The sequence below is a fragment of the Halichoeres trimaculatus genome, unplaced genomic scaffold (assembly GCF_033239565.1).
Source record: "Halichoeres trimaculatus isolate MK-OKI-2021-1 unplaced genomic scaffold, fHalTri1.1 fHalTri1_scaffold_16, whole genome shotgun sequence".
Classification (NCBI taxonomy): domain Eukaryota; kingdom Metazoa; phylum Chordata; class Actinopteri; order Labriformes; family Labridae; genus Halichoeres; species Halichoeres trimaculatus.
The window spans coordinates 30,968,572-30,992,493 of record NW_027437194.1 but is presented as its reverse complement, the minus strand read 5'-3'; the positions used below and the strand labels follow the sequence as shown (position 1 = coordinate 30,992,493).

Sequence of the window (23,922 nt, the reverse complement as noted above, 5' to 3'; positions counted from 1 at the left end):
TGTTTGTAACAGGGTGGACAATACAGTCCAAAACACATTCTGATTAAAAAAAAAAAAACATCCCATGAATACCAGGCAAAACAATTTCAGAAGTAGTTTCTGAGAAGATGTCACACCTCTTTAGCCCAACATGAAACCAAGTGAAGCCGAAGCAGAACAGACAATTCAAAAACTTCAAACAGCCGTCACAAAATAGGCCGGGAGTGACAGGACAGGCAACACACACTGAAATGAAAAAACCCCAGTGCTGTCTCCGTAACATCCAGCAGCCTGGGGGAGATTGCATTAAAAATTCATTCAGTGATTTATCTGCACCCAGCTTGGCAAGCCAGCTCGCCACACTCCACTATCCCGTTTTATTGTGCAGCCATACACACACACACGCACACTTTGCAGGACGCACATCAAAATATTTATAAAACATCACATTTATGGCAGCACGATGCACATAAAAAAATCAACAAATAAGCTGACTTAAGTATGAAAAAACATGCCTCTGTGGCTGCAAAACAGAGCATAAAGCAGCGTGTCGTCAGCGTATAAATTTATCTCGAATCTGCTTTTATCATTTAAGTTTGTAATCTGCCTTCCAAATCTACAGCTTACTTTGCACTTTAGCTGTTTTTTGAGTTTATGCTCTTTGCCATCTTAAAAGTGTTTGCATTGTTTAAAAGGTTTATGGCCCATAAAACGTTATGCCCTCTAAAAGCAGACGAGCTGACTTAACACCATTTCTGGGCATACTGTTACAGAACTGAGTGCACCAAATAAAGGGAATACCAGGACACTGTCAAAGAAACATAAAACAATGTGGTATAGAAGACTGAGAAAATAATTTAATGAAAGCTTTTAGAGCCTTTTAGGATTCACTTATCTTGTTTTTTATGTTTGAAGGTAATTTAGTTATGCCTTCCACTTCTTGTACATCACCATGAAGCATGTTTTACCTTTAATGCAGTGAAAGGTAGAACTGAGCCCAAAAAGGAGTTTTTATCCAAACCTCTGAAGTGTCGACATATTATCTTCCAGAACCTCCCATTATCATTTCCCCTTTCCTACCCTTATATTCTCATTTATCAGCCTGAAACTGTTACCAATATGTAACAACAAGCAACAGATAAAAAAAGCATCTTTGCAACCTCGATGAGTTAGCTCATTCTTAAAGAGAATAGTACTTTATGTAGGAACACTTGGCACCCCTACCTGTGAAACTCTCTAGTTCTTGATAATCTAATAACTGCTAGCCAGTGCTGTATTTTCTGCCTTAATGTTTCATTAATGAGCCAATTTACTGTCCAATTAGATAAAAATTCAATTCCCAATACTCCTCCAGTCTAAAGTAGGGATGAGTACCAAATTAGGTACTTTAATAGAACTACTGAATTAGAACTATACACTACTGAATTCCATCTGTAGTTCAGAGTACTGATTCACACAAAACCAAAAGGTACCGTGTTTTGATACCTAAACGCATCCTTGTGAGGGAGTGGAGGAGTAGGTGATTCGCCATGCTGGACATGAACACAGCATTGAAATTTTATATACTGAAGAAAAGATATGTTGAATCGAAAAAATTGGTCATTTTATCATTTAAAAAAATGTACATTTATTACCACATCAACAGACAGAAAAGTACCAAAAATTGGTACCGTTGAGTACTGATACTGATTGCTAGGTACCTTGCATCGATACTGTATCGTTTCAAATGTGAAAGGTACCCATCCCTAGTGTAAAGGTAAGAAAACAGTAAGAAAAGGTGACATTTCAAATATTTGAAAGTTATTGATATTGAAATTACAGTGGTTGAAAAAATACTTATGAGAAATAAAAATTTATTGCAGGAAAGCAGCTAGAAAGAACCCAATACATCTCTGAAAAAATGTAAATAGATCTTTCAGGAAAACTTTTGGTGGCAAAGTGGTGCAATGCTCAAGGCTGCTGTCCTGAGACGGTACGGCTTATTCAATACTAGAACTCCATAGCATACACTAGAAGCCTGTCAAGTAGATACATCACACTAACCCTAACTATGTATATGCGTGTGCTAAAGAACAAAACACGAGGGGTGAAAAGTCTCACCAATGCAGAGAACTGGTGTATTCATTAAATGTGGAGCAATCGGTTGAAAGTCTTTGTTTGGTGTTTGTCGGATTAATGCAGCTTTCCAAGGTCACCAACAGTATTTGCTGCATCACCATAACTCAAGACTAATCACAGAAAGCTACACACACAAGTGCGCGTGCCCACACACACTCACTCACTCACTCACTCACACACACACACACACACACACACACACACACACACACACACACACACACACACACACACACACACACACACACACACACACACACACACACACACACACACACACACACACACACACCTCATTACCATTGGTTATTTATGAGCTCAAGTGTGTGCCCTCTTCTGCAGCGTCCCACCTCAGCATCTTCAGCCATATCCACTTTTCTTCCTGTCATTCATTTTCCTCCTCTCCTCCTCCTTTTCTTTACTTCTTCCTCCTCAGTCTGCTTCCTCAGTTTTTTTTTTCCCAAACCACTGTACCACTCTTCTCCTTTTTGCACTAATTTCTCCTCCTTCCCCCTCTTGTTCTGCTTTTCAATAATTCATCCCCTGCTCTGCTCCCCTCCTCAGGGAAAAGGCTCCCACTGTCACAGGCTGAGACCATTAATCAATCCCCCCACCCCCCTCTCCACCTTGCTCTACTCTTAACCTCCCTTCTCTACCTTGTTTCTTTACTCCCCACCTCTCTTCCTGTCGTTCACACCCAAGGTGTGTTTCATCTGTCATGTTTCTGTCCATCATTTGGGTTTTTATGGTTTTATCTGCTCCTACTTGTCATTCCCTCCCTCTGCTGTTCTTTGATCTGTTCAGCCGCCCCTCTCCTTCTCCTTTACAACGCTGCACTTCCTCCTATTCACCTCCATCCTCTAGCTGTGCACCTCATGTGCTATTAATAGAGAAATAATCACACAAATATCACTCCAGACTCATTCAGCATGGATAGCATTTGGGGCAGGAAACACTAAGTCATCTGATATCAGCAGACCAACCCACAAAGACCACAGACCTTCTTTCTGTGATGCAGCAGCACCAACCCCTGCACAATGCAGCACAATGCTGAATATGATCCTCAGTACATGTTCAACAGTCTTTCTAATACCTCTTCAAAGGCCCTGTGAGGACTTCTGGGGCAGCCAGTGGTGACTTTCCTTACTGAGGAGTGTTGAAACTAGCAATGTTTCACTTAGCTTTAATGATGTTTGAAATGGGAAACAGCCTCATTCTTTCAGCTTTTACATGTATACACATGACAGAACTGATTAAAAACAATCTGTGAATGGTGGATTATCAGGGTATATGGTAATCTGGGGTGTTAAAAACAACAACAATGTACACTGAATTGAAAACCGTGACCACAAAACTGTAATAATAATGAAACTATGGATTTTGTGAACTGTTCCACCCCTATCGCTTATAGTGCTAATAAACAGTGAACAATTGGCTTTATGGTTTTATGTTTTTCCTCCCTCTTTCCCCAAAGTTTTTACAACCCCCTAAACAACCCCCTAGTAGGGTCTGGACCCCTAATTTGGAAAAACCCTGGCTCAGAATTAACTATTAACCAAACAATCATATCTCCATTCTATGTATTCACAGATTTAAACTAAGGCATGCTCTGAAATCCAGCAGAGAGCTGGTTTCTATTGGATTCATTCTTAAGTCAGGGGAAAAATGGGTGAATTTAATATTTTTATACTGTAAACTATGAAAATATTCTAGCATCCAGAAAACTACTACTTTACTCACAGTAAATAACCCCAACGTTTCTGTCTTAATTACTCTCCTTCTTTTCACACAGCTTTAGTCTATGCTCCCTCATTTCCTGTCGTTGTTCATGACCTCGTCACCTCCTCTCCCTCTTTCATGCTTCTGTCTCCTCCTTCTGGTCTTGATAACATTTAGTCCGTACGAGGAAAAGCCCCCTCTCCTGTCCACCTCTATCAGGTATCTTTCTTTGACACTCACACTGTTGTCATGTCGAGAAGCAGTTATCAGATCGTACTCTTTCACCCTCTAGTCTGAGGAGTGTTTCCCTACTCTGCTGCAGATAATCCAGCATCTGAGCTCACACACACACACACACACAAACACACACACCATGAAAAGCAGACAGAGGGTGTATTACCATGCCTGCAGGAGGAGCGGTCACACGTTTCCTTCCTTCTGACGCCCGCTTCTGGAGTTGCTGGGCGTTTGGTGGAGGGAGGGGGTGGGGGTGGGGGCAGAACTAAGGTTATCGGTCAGGAAGTTGCTGTCAAGCTGTTTCTGCTCCTCATGTGCTCCTCTGTCACTCTGGCCACCACGGAACGAGAGGTAGTGCTTCTGAAAGATGAAACCAGAGACAGAGAGAAGGGATTAAAAACTCCACCAGAGTCTGAAATACAAAATAAATGAAATTCAGATCCGATAACAAATACTTGAAAACAAGGAGCCACAACCAGAGAGAGAAGCATGCTCATCTGATCAGCATTATTCCTGTCATGTTCAGCCAACAACCGTCCAACAATGCAGGACCCAAATCCACCCACACCAACACTCAATCCTCCTCCTGTCTCACACACGCTGAAACAGAACTGTCAGTCCTCGTCCTGGAGTCAAATAGTCACAAAATTGCAAAGTGACCCATGCGGAGAAAGATATGTGAACGCACACTCACACACGCAGCACAGGGCACATGCAAGCACGCATTTCATTCATTTTTCATGAGCTCGCAGTGACCCCAGGGAGAGGGATAGGGGGAGTAATACAAACATACACTTGTTCTCATACAGTGGCTCACACACTTCAGGCCTCACACACCCACCTCCGTTCATACACACACACACACACACACACACACACACACACACACACACACACACACACACACACACACACACACACACACACACACACACACAGGCAAAGTAGCCGATGGGCGACACATGAACTGGTTTTTGTTGTGTTCTTGTGAAAACAAAGCTCACGGAGCATAAACAGGCCTTTCAGGGGGTTTAAACAAGTGAGTACATCACACAAACATCCAGCCAGACAGACTGAATTCTTTATCAATATAATCCACAATCCACACACTGGTCACCATGAACGTGTCATCACTTTATGCACTCAGTGATGACAGCACTGAGAGAAATAATAATAATGGGATTTGTGCTTTACTCTAAATCACTGTGTTTTACTATGGAGCACTTCTGATTCACCCTGTGATGAAAACTAGAGAGAGCGCCAGGGAGCAAATTGAGAGCACAAAACTCCAAGCAGGATTTAAAATTACAGTGTTCAGTGCCTGGCAAGAGCTGGATCATTGAGCTCCGGAGTGCTCCTTCCAATACAAAGTGAGGCGGTAATGGTTCTAACCTTATCTCTTCCTGGCTTTTACTCCTTTCAGGGAAGAAAAAGCACAGGTGAGTGTACAGTAATACAGAAAGCACTGTGTCAAAGCTCTATGTAAACCATGAATACGTAGAGTGAACACTGTAATAAACTCAGTGCCAGTAAACTTACTGAGCCTTTTGCTTTTTCATGCCTTTCATGATGACAGGGTCCATGTGACTTCTGCCTTCAGCTCGTCTTGGTGCTTTGAAAAGTAAACCATACATCTGGTGTTGCTATGAAAACACTGCAGTCCAGTTTTATCAGAGCAGAGCAAGCAGAGGTGAGGAGATACACAGTGTCCCTATTCACAACATGAAATGTCAACAGTATAACCACTGACAGTACACAGAAGCATCTGGTCACAGTCAGGCCACAGTCAGGCCACAGCAATGACATTTATGGAGCAGAGCATGTCTGCACTTTTCGCAAAGGTCTAAAGATTTGGGAGTTAGCTGCTCAAAGATGGTGTGAGAAATGTGGTTGATTTTATTTTGATAATGAACAAAGTTTGAGCGATTACTTCAATGACATTGTTAAAGGTACAGTCTGCAGGATTTCCTAAAAAAATAAAAAGCCAACTTTAACAATCCTGCTCAATCGTCTCCCATGGGCCTCTATATATGTGTGTCAGTGTCTGTGTCTGCCTCAACCCCCTTCTCTGCCTGTATGTTGATTATCTGGTTGTTTTGAGATGTTTCTGGGCCAAGGGTAAGCGTGCTTATCTCAGCTAATTGCAGTGGCGCACCCAGTGTGCAAGTGACTTTGTGTTTTGATGGTGGCGAGTGGAAGAAGCTAATCAGAGCAGCTACAATAGTGGATGCAGCAAGGAGAAAGAAAAACACAACCAAAGTAAAACAAAACGCTGAACAGAGAAAGCTTTTTCCTAAAAGCTTGGTTCAACTTTCACTTACTTTTGTGCACTTGGAGAGCAGCACGGGATCAGACATGACGCGACTTGGCTTTCTGCTAAACAAGGTAAGCTTGTGCTAACACAGCTCTCGAGTCTCTCCCATGTAGAAACGTGATGCTGCAGGTGCTTTCTGGGCTAGTAAGTGTGTTCACAAAGCTACAGTTGGAGGCTGTGGGTGTGTGCTGCTGCTGGCACTGATTCAAGGGGGAGGAGCCCAGTTTGAATGTTGTGTTTATTAACAAGTCATGAAAATTCACAAAAATGAGAAAAAAATGTTTTATGAGCATTTATATGTACCGCAGTCCCTCTAGTTAAAAAGACAAAAATGCCAGAATTTTAGGCAAGAGAGATGTACTTTTCAAGTTTTTTAAACAATAAAAATGTCTTAATGCAAGAAACAAGTAATAGACAAGTAATTCCTTACTACCCCATTGGCAGATTTTTTTCTTTTACTTTCTTCAAGCATTTCATGTGTTAATTATATATTTCTTTAATATAACATCTTGGAATAGGAGATTTTTCTGGACTTGTCAGGTGAATGTGGCTCAGATTAAGTCTAGGAATATTTTTTCTTTTTTGTATTGTAACCAGAGACTAATGGCCCTATTCCAGAAAGTATTTTTTATTTGTTCTTAAGTAATGAAACTAATTAAACTTATGGTGGCTTGTAGGTGTCACACGATTTGCTAAAGCAACAACACAAATGCAAGAGCAAAAACAACAGTTTGAATGCTATGTTATTGATCCATACAGCTACATACCAGATGACTTATTATTCAGGTAGGTAATTATAAGTACTATGAAGGATATCACAAGGTGAGACCCTTACAAAGCAATATTTATCATAGCTGAAGGTAAAAAAGATAATTATTTACTGACTTTCACATCTTTTCTGTGTCTGCTGTGATAACTGACCTTTTTAACCTGTGGCTGTACTTTCATTGTGTTGTAGCTTCTGCATTTGTGTTGTTTTTGCTCTTGCATTTGTGTAGGGCTTTTGCAAATCATCTTGACACTCACTAGCCACCGTACTATAAACTAATGATGAAGTTTACTAGACAGACAGATGAAATGTTTACTTCAACTAGACTTGAATAAAATCTTTGAAGGTAAACTATAAAACTGACTTTAATCACAAGACTCATAAATCTAATAAAAGTTTGGCTTCAAATGACAGAAATTCAAAACACCAGGCTGATTTGTTTCAACTGTCTATTTAGGGTCAGAAATTACAGAAAACACCCATTAGCATCCCAGATTACAAGGCTGTGTGGTTTTAAATGTCATGTAACTTTCTGCTGATATTTAGTTATGATACACAACTGTGACTAACTGCAGAAGAAACAGAAAAACAACAGAATTTTAACCTGCTACCCAGAAACGGTCAGAGAAAGATATAGAAGCCTATCATCTCTGGTTGCTAAAGCAATATATTGATTTGAGCTCTTAAAATAACCTAAGACACAGAAAGAGCAGGGAAAGAGTATTTGAGTCTGAAACCTATAATCTCTATCATCAGTTCACCAACAGATCACTTTGGTTTCTCTCCACTTGATACAAAGAAAAGATTTCTTTAATGGCTAAGGTGTCATCACTAACACCTTTATCTGGACTCTGTCAAAGGACAGAAAAGATAAACACACGTGTGATTGTTGCTCTCTATTGGAGCAGAGCAGCCTCTTAGTGAATGCTCGGTGGGACCCAGAGAGAAGGAGGAGGAGAAGTGAGGAAACCGTTGGACAGGAGGCAGCGAGAGATGGGGTAGAATAGACAATGAGCACAAACACAAGGAAGTAGGACGAGGACAGCGGGCAAATGAGGCAAGGAGAGAAACCATAAAGGAGAGTACGGAGCGGTGCAGGGGGGCAGAGGGGAACCGGATAAACAGCGAGCACAGATATTGAGCCGGCCCCCCTCGGGCAAACAGACTCGACCAGAGGCTGCTCCTCATTTTCTCTCCTGCTCTCCCTGGCAGCCGGCCGGCCACACCGACAATTACCTCCTCTACACACCTGGCAGCGACAGCGTGTGTGTGCTCTCATGTTTTGCCACTTACCTAACAGCCAACACTCTGTGCTCGAGGAGGGGCTCAGCTCGCTCCCAACATGGGTTGGCTGCTCAGGACTGAGCGCCCATGATTACAGCGCAAACAGACAACCTGCTGGAAAGCCTAATAACAATGTGCCAGCCTCTATTCCAGTCTCATTATCAGAGGATTAGAAATCAACAACACCAGCTCCATCTATTTCCTGCCCACCCATGGCACTATTCTAATTCTTCTCATTCACCTTTCATCAAAAGTTAACTTTAACTCGCATACAGCTGCCAGAAATAAAACATTCAAGAGAAACTGAACATTACCACGAGAAGCGCTGAAGCAAATATCAGTTAATCATTGCTTATAAGTGAGTTATAAGAACTGAGTTAAATTTAGAGTGCAAGATGTACTTTCAAAACTGTTTCTGTTTTCTAAACAATGACTAGGATCCTATACAACACTGTGGCTAATATATAAAAGTACCTATCAAATTAGGAACTTTCATTGGTTCTGACCGAATTCAGTATGTAGTACCGATGTTTCAGTACCTAAACACATCCTTGTGACAGTGAGGGAGTGGAAGAGTAGGTGATTTTCCATACTGGACATGAACATATAACCAGCTTTGTAAGGTTACATAATGAGAAATAGATATGTCAATTTGAAAAACTTTAAGATCTCATTATTAAGCAATTCAATATTTAAAACCACAAGAACACACAAAGTACTGAAATTTAGTACCATTGAGTACCACTTGCCAGGTATGAAGCATTGGTACCACATGGTTTCAAACATGAAAGGTACCCATACTAGGTACCCAAAGGTACCCTACTAATATACCAGTATAAAATGCTTCTATTGTGCTGCTTTAACATCCAAGATGGACCTGAAATAAGCCTCTGTCTGAACGATTTTTCAATCTTAATTGCAAATTTTTTATACCAATATTGCGTGCATGGGATTTTTTATTTATCTTCTGTATTAATTACTTAACACAAGGGATAAATCATTCTCTAGTCTGATCCACACAACAAAGGATACTGTCAACATATGAACAATTCTTTCCTGCACTTTTTAATTGAAAAAGAAAAAGGCACACTTCAAAATTTGACTGACCTCCAGTTGTCAGTGAGAGTAACAAACCATACAGAATAAAGTGAACAAGGGGAATGGCCCTGATAGACACAATCATTCTACTGTATACAGCCCTACCGGGTACATATCAAAGCAGACCAGTCAAGTGGCTCTAGTGAAGGCTGTCTAATGGCAACTCTGGTCTAAGAATATGAGACAATGTTGAAGTGCTAAAATCTGCTGTTTCTCCAGTATCCACTCGAGGGTGGTTCCAGAAGTACAGGAAGTCACCTACACACCAAGCCAATAGAAGCTGTTTTCACAACAGAAATTAACCTATTTACAGCCTGGTTCAAAAAACATCTCCTTTCTGAGTCTCTAATTTTACTATCAACACACACTGTATGGGGGGTGATTTTTTTTCTCCAACTCAGTAATTTAGACGATATTAATATCACAAGCTCACCCAATCAGAGGCACAGCTCAGGTAAGGTGACTGACAGGTGCCCTGTAGCTGTACGCAAAGCCCCCACCACTTCCAATATGGCCGCAATAGCTGATTTGCTACATTTTCAGTTTCAGAAAACGACGAGTGACATCGGGGAGACTACGTCAATTAATTATACAGTCTATGACAGCAAACAACAATCCTGTAGGGTAATGCTAATGGTTAGCATGCAGTGCAGTGTTAACTGGCTAGTTTTCACTTCTGCATTGACTCAATGCAGAAGTGAGAATCTACACACTTCTGTGTCAATCTGCAATGATCCTCCAAAACACATGAGGGTATTGTCTGTATGTCCTTCCAGTTTCTGTCTAAATTTTTTTTTTTTTTTTCCTTTTTTAAACCTGTTATGTTGTATTATGTAATATGTGAGTTATTACAATGTCAGTACTGGATGAGTATGTTATAAGGAAAAATATATTTTATTGTTCATTCTAACATGGAGCCTGATGAACTTTGACTCACTATTGGGTCAAGACTCCAGTGGCCACTCAGGGTACTATAGTTTCAACACTTCCTCAGTGGCTTCATTTCTCAGCCCCCGAGGTGGCAGCTTGCTGGTCTCCAGTATAACCACCTCCGTCTTCTCCTGGGTAGACAGCTGCCATGTTTGCACATGCATGTCTGCCTGTTGCTTGTACAAACTCTATCTTCCTGTTTGTTACTCAATCCTCTGGTGGCTTTCCTCGCCTCGGGATCACCCGACCAATTACTACATTTCTCTCTGCATTTGTCCTTCATCTCTTCTTCCCCTACTTCCAGCCTCCCCCGTACTCATTTTTCCTCTTTCGTTTTCTTATTAACGCCGTTCTAGAGGGTCATTAACGTGTGATTGTGTGTTTTTCTCAAGAGAAGGAGAGGAAGGATGGAAAATCTGCCTCATTAACGCTGCTGCTGGCTCACGCATAGATTTGCTCGTGCCCGCATACATACACACCATCACCTCATTTGGTTCCATAGTCTGTGAGTACATTTTTTATAAAAGTTAGTGCATGTAGACACACACTCAGGCGCACACATCTGTGTTGTATCCTTCCTGTGTTGGGACTTGGTGATTACATCCAATTTTCCCGACAGAGATGAAAGAAGTAGGACAGAGGATGGAAGCGGAGGATGGGAGGTGATTGAAAGATGGAGGAAAGATAGCAGAGCTGGGGAATTTGCTGAGCTGGCACTGAGCAGCAATTTACACCTTTCTCATCTGATAGGCATCAAATAAGATGAGCAGAAGAGAAGGCAGAGTGAGACAGGCAGTAGATAGACGAACGCCAGAGAGAGTTGGCTAATTAGTGCGAGAGGAGCGGATTTTCCCACAATGCATTCCCTCTTCTTTTAACTTCTTATCTGGCTTGTGCTGTCTTCATCTTTGACAATCACTCTGCTTACCAAATCTGTCAAAAGCTGCAGACTTCCTGTGGCAGGTCTGGTTTGGTCAATCAGCCACAGAACTGGCCAGTGAGGGTGTACCCTGGACGGGGTTGCCAGTCCCACTACAAGATCATTCACACACTGACACCTACAAGCAGCGTGGAGTCACCAACCAACCTCACAAGCACAGAGGAAAGCCACAAAGACTCCTTTCTAGCAAAGGATTTGAGTCAAGGATGGGCATTTCAAGCTTTATACTATCTGGTAGTCAAAAGCACCTATCTGGCACCTGGTCAAGTAAGTAGCGTTAACCTTGAAAGGGCGCCCTTGGTTGCAGGGACTGGTGCTCTATGTTTCCACATTTGTGCTGGTGTTTCAGTGACGCAGGGGCATGCTATGTTTGTTTACAATATACCGCCATGCTGAGTCTCTGCTATTTACTCCATTTCTAAGCCTCACAGCACCCCACAGTATTTGTAGTGACAATCAATAATGTTTGGGTAACTGATAAATATCAGTGGGTGTAACCAATATTTCTCATAAAGAAATCTGGTATTGCCTAAAAAGCTGCTATGTATATGATTTTATCAGTTTACTACACTGTAAAATGATAATGATTGTAAACCAACTGACCAAAAATAGAGAGATAACACTGATGTCTACAGCATACTGACTTGTTCAGTACAACAGAACATATTATTATGTTTAGAAATGAAATATTTCAAATATACTCTAGGATGATATTTCATAAATAACTTATTTCATCAGTTTGCTGCCATAACTAATAGGAAGGTGAATTATTTAGTACTTGTCATGCTTTTGTGTTAATACCGTTTGATGATTTGATGGGACTGATTCTTTAATGGCTAAAAATGGTAGAAGTGTCATATAAAAAAATAAAATACTATGGCACCAACAGAAATGCAAACTGCACATGTAAACAAACATCTAACATGTTGTTTTAACAAATTTAAAGCATGTTTTTGAGACTAACACTTATTTGTCACTGTCCTGTTTACTTCCTCCACAGCTATTTGATACAGTCATCCCTCTTCTTCCCATGTTATGCAGTGCCCATAGAAAACAGCTTTGGGTCACACTACATCTAGGGATGGGTACCTTTTACATCTGAAACAATAAGGTATCGATGCCCTGTACCTGATAATCAGTATTGCTACTCAACAGTACCAATTTTTGATATTTTTATATGTGTTTATGTGGTATTATGATTTTTTTTTTATTATAAAATCTCAAAGTTTTTTAGGTTAACATTATTTATTCTTCACTATAAACTTGCAATGCTGTGTTCATGTCCAGCATGAAAAATCGCCTACTCTTCCACTCCTTCAAAGTCACAAGGGGGTGTTTAGGTACCAAAACATGGTACCTTTTGATTTTACATGACTACAGACTGAATTTGATCAGTATCTATAAAAGTACCTAATTGAGTACCCATTTCTAACTACAGCAGACGTATGGCGAGAAAACCATATCACTATAATGTTGTTACAATAACTGTAATAAACATTTGATTTTTAATTCAGTATTGAATGTTCAAAGCTCTCTAAATCCTGACCATCCCTAATTTAAACCAGGACTCACTGAACTCCTGCACAAATATTACTTATGAAGAAATTTACCCACAGAGAAAAAATCTCCATAAGTCTCTTTGAATTATATGGTTGAAACTCTTCCCAGCATGTGCCATGTTTTTGGCTTGTAAGGAGAATCCACATGTTTGAGTGGAGATAAGACTTTTTTTGTTGGATGAACATATCAAAGGTGCCAAGGGAGCCTTTATGAGGTGATGGGTTTTGCCATGTATCTTAAAGCTTTCTGCATTGGTTCCAGCTCTCACCCTGCTGTCACATGTCACACTCTTATTTTTTTCCTTTACTAACTGTAAGGATGTTTCTTTGCAGTCCAGTGAAGCTGACCTAGCATGAGGCTAATCTTTGAGCAGTTGTAAATATTTTTCAGCGTGTTATTCTGAAGTTATTTTAAAGCTTGAGTGTTGATTTTCTCTTCACATAACTATCCCTAGGTACGGTATTTTAGGTCTCATGAATGCTCAACCATTGCTATTCCTGACCCGTCTTATTACACAAACATACACCTGGGAGTTTAAAAAGGCGCATGAGTAGCCTCTGTATTTTAATAGCACAAACCTGCGTGTGGCTGGCTCCTGGGTTATTGGTGCCATAATGTTTGCATCTGGGAAAAAAACATCTGCAAAAGTGTGGTAATGATTTGGGTAAACAGTCACACACCAGCTCTCTTACACACACACACACACATACACAGCGGACACAAATAATGAAACTCCCAGCACCAGGTGGTGCATAATAAACAGAATGGATGCAGAATCACGCTCCTGTACAGCTCCTTTTAACCACCCCTGTCGTGGAGAAGCATGCAGTGTGTAAACAGGTGCTAGCTGACTGTTTGTCTGGATAGATCTCTACTGGAGGGAGACTGCAGGATGGAGAGACAGTAATGGATGGAAAGAAAAGTGGTCAGAATGATAATCAGTGTGAGAGGAGGGGCTGAGAAAAGATGAGGTGGAGAGGAACAAAAGGGAATGCAGAGGGAATAGCTGATGGAAACTATGACAGCCTCAGTTAAAGATGTGTTTGAATTTGGCGGAAATGAAGATTCTCTATAAGCGCTAACATAATTTCCTTCCCCTCACACATCTAATCCCTCCACACAATACAGCATCTCTCCTTTTTCTGTCCACTCCCTCTTTTCTTTTGATCCATCTTTGTGCAGCCAACAGAGCAGTTTTACAGCTACACACAAAACAGCAAGCCTGAAATGATATGACTGCGAGCAGACTGTCAAAAGCAGAAAAAAAGCAATAACTTACACGTAATCTGTGCCAGATAAAGCTGGGTTAAAATAATCTTTTTATTTCTGTAAGAACCACTGTGGGAAGAAACATGCCTGATAGATTTGGTGATAGTGAGGGGGCAAGATACTTTTATTTGTAGGTTGACTGTTTGTCAGCTGAAGGATTTACTGACAATATCTCTTAATAAAGACAACATATATCCTGTGATACAGGCACTAAAATCACGCCCAGACAACGAAAAGATAAAACTGAGGCAGACAAGTAGTGATTATCTAGATAAACTATCAGAATAACTTTTTAAATTTCACAACCAAGGCCAATTCCATGTTCAAATTGCTTGACTTTTCAGGACAAAGTGTGAGTTCAAATCTCAATTTGTTGATGTTGACATCCCCACTTAAAATTTAAATGCATTAGAATAACAAAAATAAAACGGCCAAAAGATGTAACTCAGGATAAATCTGCTGTTTTATTTTCTTCTTTGTACTGTTGATGTTCTGGCTTATGTTAACTTCACACCTGAGGCACTTCACAGGTCACAAGTTGTAGAATTTAATGTATCTTCTTCATTTTCTTCTTCTTCTCCTTCTTTGATGAAGAACTCATATTTTAGACTCTTTATATGGAAAAAAATAAAAACTTTTTATAACCCAAGAGAGGGGATATCATGCCTTTTCTAAACTGTCTTGCTGATTCCCCAGTAGTAGCTTTACATGGTTAACAGCTAAAAAAAAAAAAAAAAAAAAAAAAAAAAAAAATATCCCACACCACTATTTTTAAAAGCCTTTTTTGGTCTCTGTCTCTTTAAGGCTCTCCTTTCCACAAACCACCTTACCTCTGATTGGCAAGTGCTCCGGGGGCCTGTCAGGCTAAGCAATGGGCAGACCTTGGTGTTTGAGGCCCACCCCACCAACATGACATGAACAGGTTAGGAGACCCTTAAATGATGACCTCATCATTTCAGCAGGCCTTGTGGCAATCTGGTTGTTTTTTCTGTATTAAATGGGAAAGACATTTTGAGCAGTTTACAGATGGATTTCCACAACATATGAATTTGTAGAGTTTTGAAAATATGCACATGCTTGGTATGGCTGTCCAGCATTATAACTTAACATCTGTGTTCAAAGCACAGGAAAGCAAAATACACTTCTTGAAATTCACCAATTCTCTTTTTTCATCCTCCTTTCCCTGATCTTTCCTTTCTGTATAAATTAACTGAAGTTTGGGCTTTAACCAGTTTTTCAGACTGTGCATGTCTTATTAAATTTGTCAGTGCCTCCAGGACCTTTTTATTATCATTAAAAAATACATTTTTAATGAGACAGTAACAAAGGAGCACTACACTTTTAGTGTAGTCAATTTTCCAATCAAGTCTTAATTTGCTCATCATGAGTAAAGGAGACCTTTTTTTGTGGAATTATCTTCCTCTTCTTTGTTAAAGCCAGTGGTTGGGCTCTTTTCTTACCTGTCTGACAAAAGGATTAGAACATTTTCCCTTTCTTATCCTGAGATTGAATTGTGAAGTAAAGCAAAAGCTAGATAACATCTTGGTCAGAGGACCAGGAGATGGATTTATTGTTTATTTAAACAGAACTGAATTAAAGGAGAGAATTTTAGGGAACAAACCCTGGTCAACTCCAACTCCCATGGTAAACCTCCTGGTTGTACACTTTCCTTGCCTCCTCCCTGTGAAGCCAGAGGCAATGCTTGGACACTTTTACCCTCCTGTTCTGGGGCCATTTAAGGTCAATGTAAAGAGCATTTCTCCACTTTTGAAGAAGATGTGAGGGTTGGCCTAAAGGCACTTCTGGGGCACATGAAATCAACATGCCTTCCAGCTAAAAAGGGGAGCCTGGAGGTGGACAGACGGGCCTGGAGAAGCTGTTTGCAGTGAGGTTGCCTCATTGTGAACCTTCACTGGCTCCTATAAGATCATACAGATCTAGTTGAGACTTGGAAAAATAATCTGACAACCAAACAAATGTGACAGGAAAGCCTCTGCCAGACAGTCAACTTTAACTGATGCCCCTTACCAAATGCAAAGGGCATGTATCTGATCATCTGATCTCTGTGAGGATAGACAGATTTCGACTGATAGACAACACTTCTCTAAATCTGTAAAGGAATAAGTGTTAATGTGTTCCTCTTCTTACAAAAAACACACTTTTCTTTCTGCCCACTGATTCCACAAGCTTTCCTCCACACAAACACAAACCACACGTCGAACAGCCAAAAGAAAAGCTTCACATTCTTCCTTTTCTTTTCATCATACACCCTTTTAAAACGTGATCGGGACGAGGTGACTTGCAGAGGATACTTCCTGCATTATGTCTCATTAATGCAAGACTATGCAGCAGCCTCAACACATGCTGCCAGAATATGAGAACAAAGGACAGCTGTGACACCGTGTCAGACGCATACTACATTTCTTTATCATATTGATGAAGATTTTTATTATCTCTCATCTTTTGTTCCTGCCTGTCCCTCTTAGATCTTTCTGTTGTCTCTGTCCAACACTTCTTACATTGAGGATCTGGTGAAAAGAGTTATTAACAGGTTGGAAACAGAGAGCTTGTGGAGATTTTACCTGAACACTGTCAGGAGTTTGTCCTTCAAATATCTAATCTTAAACCACAGCTCTTGATTCAACCGACATTACAGGAAGGAGCCCTGCAGGTTTTCATGCACGCCTCTCAATCAGGCCTCATGCCTGGGGGTCTGAGATGTGCAGTGTAATATGCAGTTTACATTCTGCTGTGCAGGTCTTTACGTCTGTATGCCTCCAAACTGTTTCTTGTTTACAGAGCCGGTTTCATGTGTTGATAGTACCACTGAGCACATATTCTGGAAATGTCAGGCACATGGATGAATCTGCTTCATAAATAAGTGAGTAGGGCTCTCCACAGTATCACAGGCGACACACATGAACAAAAGCAATTAGATTTCTTTCTGACAATCGAACCGACTGATTTCCCCACTGATCCAAACTTAAACACCTGGTCTCTTTCAATTTATCTCAGCCTTCTTCTGTTTCCCTTGTTTGCTCATTTAGCCTGAAAACATTTGCTGTGTCCTATAGTAGATAATTTATTGTTCAATTTTGTTTGTCACTCATATTTTCTTTTAGATTCATTTTCCTTTCTGTGTTGGGATGCTGGTTAAAGTTCTTTGGTTTTTTTGGAAGAAGTTTATTCCCCTGCTGTTTACTCTCAGTCTCCCCCTCCTGTCATTTTACAGCCATTAACCTGATGAAACCCTTACAATTAAAACTGGCAGCTCCACAGACACAGAATTCAATAGTCCATTGACCATTACCTTCAATTAGAGATTTGCTTCTTTGAGGGCCTGCAAAGAAAAGCCCATTCGGCCTGTTATAGACGACAGTCAGACAAACTACTGACGCAGAGACGCAGTTCACAAATGCAGATGCCTTGGAAACCAATGAAGAGAAATCACCCTGCCTCGGTTTATTGATTAAAACAAGTATTTGAATCCATCAGCAGGACAGGCTGAGGTCAAGTGTTGATGAACTGTGAATCGATCTCCGAAAACACTAACAAGCCTCTTCTGGTAAGCACTTTCATTTTTATCTTTCCTCAGACATTCTGCGGATCCTTTTACCAAAAACTGTTGACAGAGCTGTGTATCCTCTGTGGGTGGCTCTGTCTCGACCGGGTCCAGTCGCAGGCCAGAGGAGGTTAGGGTACTGTGTATTGATGAGACGGCAGAAAGCAGAGAAAGCGCTGACGGTGCTTCTGCAAAGGAGATAGATAACATTGACAGGGGGAGTGTTACTCCCATCGGTCGATTATTAAAATGGAGGAAAACGGAGTGTGTGTGTCCGTGTGTGCAGTTTCAGCAGACATCCGTCAGATCTGTTGCTCTGAGACTCTGAGCAACAGATCAACAAGGAAAAACACAGCAATGTTTCCATCCATTTATCAAACAGCTATCTATTTCTCCATCCATTTATCTAGCTTTATTTACTAAGTCCAAAAACCAACAAAACCTCAAGACAAAAACTTCAGCAAGCATAGAAGACCTACGGTTAAAATGTGCAAACTGACAGTTTTGTATGTGTCAGTAATTATCTTGTGCGCACAAGAAAATTACAACATCTAAGACCCGAGCCCAACTGTAGATGCAACAAAGACCCTCTTGAAACCTTAAAGATTATTTTTCATTTTTCTTTCTGTCTTTTACCCTTTTTTCCTTCTGCACCTTTTACCCCTAACAAGGTGCCTTTAATGTGCACTCACCAAACATCATTCAGCCCTGGTAAAAATGTATAAATCTAGTGTTTTCATGCCTGTACATGCTCCACAACGCCCCTTAGGTTAAAAAAAAATGCCCTTCCACCTACTTTGACCTACAGCCTAAAATTTCTTGTGCATACCCCCCATGCCAAAACCTACATCAGTGCCTCCCTTTGACATGGTGAACTCTGGAGTGGAAGTTTGGAAATTTGAGGTAAATGTCCCAGTTTGTAATTCCGTGGGAATTTCTGACGATTTTGAAAGTTTCAAAACTCGTGCAACTTTTTTCAGTTTGTATTGTGTGTACCAGACACAATAATGATGAAAAGTTATGCTTTGGACCTGGCTTGTCCAAATGATGGCTGAAGGTGGGACTTAATCAGCTCAATGAAAACCTTGGTAGCTCGCATGACCAATGCTGGACCTGGAACAAAGGTTACAGCTCGTACTCAGAATACATGTTTCTTGTAGGAAAAGGTTAAGATATCTGCTCTCCACATTTCCACATTGGCATGTGTCTGGTATCAGTGGATCTACAAATGTTCTTGTTGATTTAAACACAAAAAACCACCTGCAAAAGGATGCTCTGACCTGATCTTGGTATCAGTCAAAAACAGGCTCAAAAGTTTGTCAGAGATATCTGTGACAAAAGGCTGATCCAGATCTACTTAACTCAGTGTTATGGTCTTCTTACATCAGGCATAAGCTTTAGGGCTGGGACCATTTCCTCCCAATTTGTTTCTTTTATGGTTTTTAAGTTGTTGATTTGATTTAAATTGCGATTCTTCATTATTTCTCAACTTGCAGTTTTGCAACGTTAATTCATCTATTATCCAATGCTCAGGTTTAATGTGAGGCTCTAATTTCTGTTACTATTGGAGATTTACTCACTGCAAAGTATCATCAGCAGTCTCACCTTCATATCAAAGAATAGAGATTATTTAATGAAAACTGGTATTGGATCAGATCAGATCTGTATTGGCTGATTGCAAAGCCCACGTATGAAGACTTAAAAAGTTGGAGCATCCTTACAGCTGCAGCCACAGGGGGGACGCTAGTTTAGTAGGTTACTGTCAAATATGGCTGTGATTAACATAAAACTAAATGCAAACCGTATCTTAAGTTATCACTGCTTGGTTTCACAAAGTTAAAAAACATATAAGAAACTTTTAAACCATACAAATAGCAAATAGCCCGTCGGCTAGTTAGCATCCTGTAGGCTAAGCTAGCACACTGTTGTACTGTGTGAAAATCCATGGCAGAAGTTCAGTTTTTGAACACACATTAAAGCGTAGATGGGGGAGTTTCCTTCATTGGTGGGACGACAGGACTTCTGGGTAACTTGCCTCTGTGTGAAGAGTGAAAATGAGGTATAAACGCCACCTCTCCTTAACTAAGCATCTGCTAACAGGTTTCATCCTGCCTCATTAGTAAATTTCAAATGTGTATCTGCATAACAAAGACAATATTCTATTTCATTTAAATCTTTATACCCCTCACATGAACAAACGTTTTCACCCCTCTATCCTGGTACCACACGTTCACCTACAAAGTGGAACTTTGGCACGCACCAACAATTTACCGTCCTACGTCAGAGTGTGGAATAAATAGACTATCACCAAGCCAAAACTCAAACATGCTGTGCGCTAGAGTGTTTATTTGTGTGTATAAGTGTGTTAGTGTGACTGTGTGTGTGAGTGCACATTGGTAGGCTCCTGCTGTGCTGATTTCTGCAGGAACAGATGGTCCTGCCAGGGCTCTCCTGCTGCCCCACAGTCCGTAGTCTGTGAGGAGACTTGTGTGAAAGTGTATACACTGTGTGTGTGTGTGTTTTTCCCCTGCAGAAATATACCCACATACACTTCCTGACACTGAATGTGCTTTACATACTACCTACATGTTGCTGCAGACACACTGACCCTGACTGTTGCAGTGTAAGTGATGATCCCAGTGGTCTGTAGTTGACTTGTTTGTTCCACTGACAGAGGTTTAATCCCTCCTGAAAGGCTCTTCAATGCTAAGCTCATGTTTGCTAACACACACAGCTGTATTGCCCACTCTCCTGTGAGTTTGTCCAGGCAGGTTTATGCATATGCAAAGGCACATCAAGGATAGACGTCTGAGGAGACGTAGACTCTGATTTAGGATGGATTATAAATATAACTTTAATCAAGGTTACATTCAGGCTTGAGACTCATCCTGGCACTGTGAACAAAATTAAGTCCTCCAGATCTGTGTCTGACTCAAATGTTGCAGGTTTTGAGTGCATGAGGACAACCGGGGTCATCCAGCTGTGGACTAATTCCCTAATGGGCTTCTACTCAACACATACACACACAGGCAGCCAAGCTGGCAAACACACAAACAAACACACACATACACATACACACACACACTGAAATACCACTTAGTATGCCAGTGGTGCCTCCACTCCCCGTTTATCTCTTGGTGTCCATTTTCATTAATAAAAGCAGTGGTGTGATGCACTGAGAGCAGATGAGCAGATGAGCAGATTAGCGACGCGTGTTATGTAAGCTAAATCACAACGAAAGATCAAGTGTTCTGAAGAAAATTAATTTCATGGGATGGACTCTGAGTGAACTTATCAGATATTAGCCATTAATACAATGGGACAGCAAAAGGAGGAGTTCCTTCTCCCTCCTGTCTGTCAGGGCACAGTCACATTTTTCCAGTGTAGTTAAAAGGGACATACCATGCTGATCCCTGATTTAATACTTACATATAATATAATAAATTTGAACACAAGACCTTACACCCCCTGAATCAGAACCATCCAAGTCTGACTCGGGGTCCAATACAGAAGGACGTATCCTACACTCTGCCATTTTATTAGTGCTATCAATGCCTTACGGTGAAGTTTTGGCAAACAGCAAACTTGCTCGGTCTGCCCCATTCAATGTGGCAATTTTGTAAATACTGCCCTGCTGCAGAAACCGCCCCCTGGCTCTACCCCCTCCACCCCTCTGATAGAACTGACCAATCAGAGCACAAAGGGCTGTGACGTTGCGAGGTTACTGGAGGTCATTCTCCAAACGGAGCGTTTCAACGAGATCTTCAGAATGGCCTAAACTGAGGATATTGAGAACGCTATTGTGGGCCAATGAAGGAACTAAATGACTTGTACTGAGGGCAGAAATGCTTTACAGGCATCCTAGTCTGACATAGTGAAAAGGAGAAACAAGCATGATATGTCCCCTTTAAGATACATTACTGGCTGATAGTTGCATTACTCTCACAGTAATTTACTCTTCATATCAGTGGTTGGAATCAACTGAATATTCAAAAAAAAATAATTCACTAATCAGAGAAAAAGTTTTATGATTAAATAATGGCAATCGTTGAACATCATTATTTGACACAATAAGCAACATTTTTCAATCAGATGGATTTTGAGAGATGACTGCATCAATGAATAGAGATTTACAAAAGCTTAAAGAACAAAATCATCTATATTAATTTGTAAATGTAAAGGGAAATGTTTGCAAGGCTCATTTAAAAAATGTATTTTTGAAGGACTCTGCAAACTTCAGTGGGGGTTGTTCACAATGTGTGAACAGGGGGGACTTTTTTTTTTTTTTTTTTTTTTAAAACAAGAATCAAAACCAGAAATGCTTAACACCAAGGGGAAATTTACTGTTACCACTGTTCATCACACAATTAAAACAGTTGGAAATGAAACAGAATAAGGAAATAAAATAAGCAATCAGTACCAAATGGAAAAACAAGAAATAAGTATGTTATAACCACCAAAAAGGTGAAAAATATTAAGATAGAATGAAAATAAATGTAATTAAAAAAATATGTATATTATGAAAAAACTATTTGCATCATGAATTTGATGAGATGCATTGTGTTTGACAGATGTTGCACTTGAAACAGATGTTGCACAATGTATTGGCCAATTTGTGGACAGATTGTACATTCCTGAGCTACATGAATAAATATGTTGTGGTTAAATAGGTGTGTCCAGGTTAATAATCCAGAATAATATGACAACAACACTGCAGTTTAGAGGATATCAAGACAGGGAGTTCACCCAATCAGAGGCACAGCTCAGCTGACTGACAGGTGGGTGCCCTGTAGCTGCTAGCAAGGAGGCTCAAAGCCCTCCTCTCTTCCAAACAGGCCCCTGTCAACGATTTGTTCGAAGCTCGGTTTTAGACACTACTGTTACAGTTTATGAGAGCTACACATCAAGAACTGAGGTGATGCTGGGGGATAGAAATGCTCCAATGATATGCAAACTCTTACTTGCATAATTTGCACACATTTAGCTTTTTTCCACTTTTATGTAGTATATTTTTTCATTTTTCATTTTTTGACTAAGAATTTCAGATTGAGCCACGCTGTGTCATCCGACTCCTCCATGTCATTTGTTGTCAGCCTAGTGTTACTTGGGCACTTTCCACACTTGGGAACATTCCCTTGTGCATCGCTGTGACTAGTATGCCAGGAACTCTTGCACTGAGAAACGTTCCATGTGGTCAGAGCTCGACAATATACTTTTTTAAATGCAACATCTTTTCTGTATATAATTAATCATATCTTATAAGCTCTAGTCCCAGCCCTTGTTGATATATTGCAGTAGTTGGCCGTATTCTTTCCAGTCATTTACTGTGCTTATTTTACAGTTATTTACAGTGAAACCACAGCTGTTTACTGTGAATTGTTCTGTCTCTCCTCAGCTCTGGCCTAACGTGCTTGCGTCTCTGGTCTGTGGTCCAGCTGTGGAGAAATTTTTCTGAATGCAGATTGCTTCAAGCCTTCAGAGAAACTGTATTTATGATTTTGCCAACTATCGATTCAAGGTGAAACAAAGAAGAAAAGGAAAGGTTCATTTCCAGCCCACGGTAAAGAAAGAAAACACATCCAGGGCAGATAATCCTGCACTTTGATTCAGAGACAGGGAGCACATTTGTGTACTCATTCTGTCTCATATTAGTATTCATGAAATATGTGCTACATTAGGCGGACTCATTTCTCCTCAGCTCCTCTAACTTCTTCATCTGTGAGGCTGCAGCAGCAGGAGCCGATCAGTGACTCCATTCATTCCAGGTCTATTTGGGCAGCGTGCTCGATATGGATGCCTTATTACACACTTCCTTCCTTTCCGTCTGTCTGTCTGTGTCCCACTCAAGGGGGACGACGCAGGGAGGGAGAAAGGAAGGAAGAGGAGGGGAGAACCAGGACAGGAAAGTCTGGATTGATTTGGGGGTTGTACAGCAGGAGAGGAGGAGAAAAAGTGTGAGAAAGGTTGGAAACAAGAGGATCAGATTTAACAGGAAGAAGGAGATAGAAAAGATTTACAGTATGTGGAGAGAAGAGAGGAGAGAAGTCAGAAATAATGCAAAAGGTTGAATGACTGAGTATGAATGATTTAGAGAGATATAATGGAGCTATAAGGTCAGATGTTGAAGGCTGAAGAGAGCGAAG

The 23,922-nt window shown here is 40.6% G+C and overlaps 1 protein-coding gene across 3 annotated transcripts in view; it reads right to left on the bottom strand.

Annotated features, from left to right (window-relative positions):
* The window catches only part of strbp (spermatid perinuclear RNA binding protein), a 132,217-nt gene that overhangs the window by 49,476 nt on the left and 58,819 nt on the right, over window positions 1-23,922 (bottom strand). For all 3 annotated transcript variants that reach the window (XM_074689684.1, XM_074689685.1, XM_074689683.1), the window contains exon 3: window positions 4,217-4,413. In XM_074689684.1, coding sequence (XP_074545785.1) covers window positions 4,217-4,219 — 3 coding nt within the window. In that variant the 5' untranslated portion in view covers window positions 4,220-4,413. The remainder of the gene's footprint in view (window positions 1-4,216; window positions 4,414-23,922) is intronic.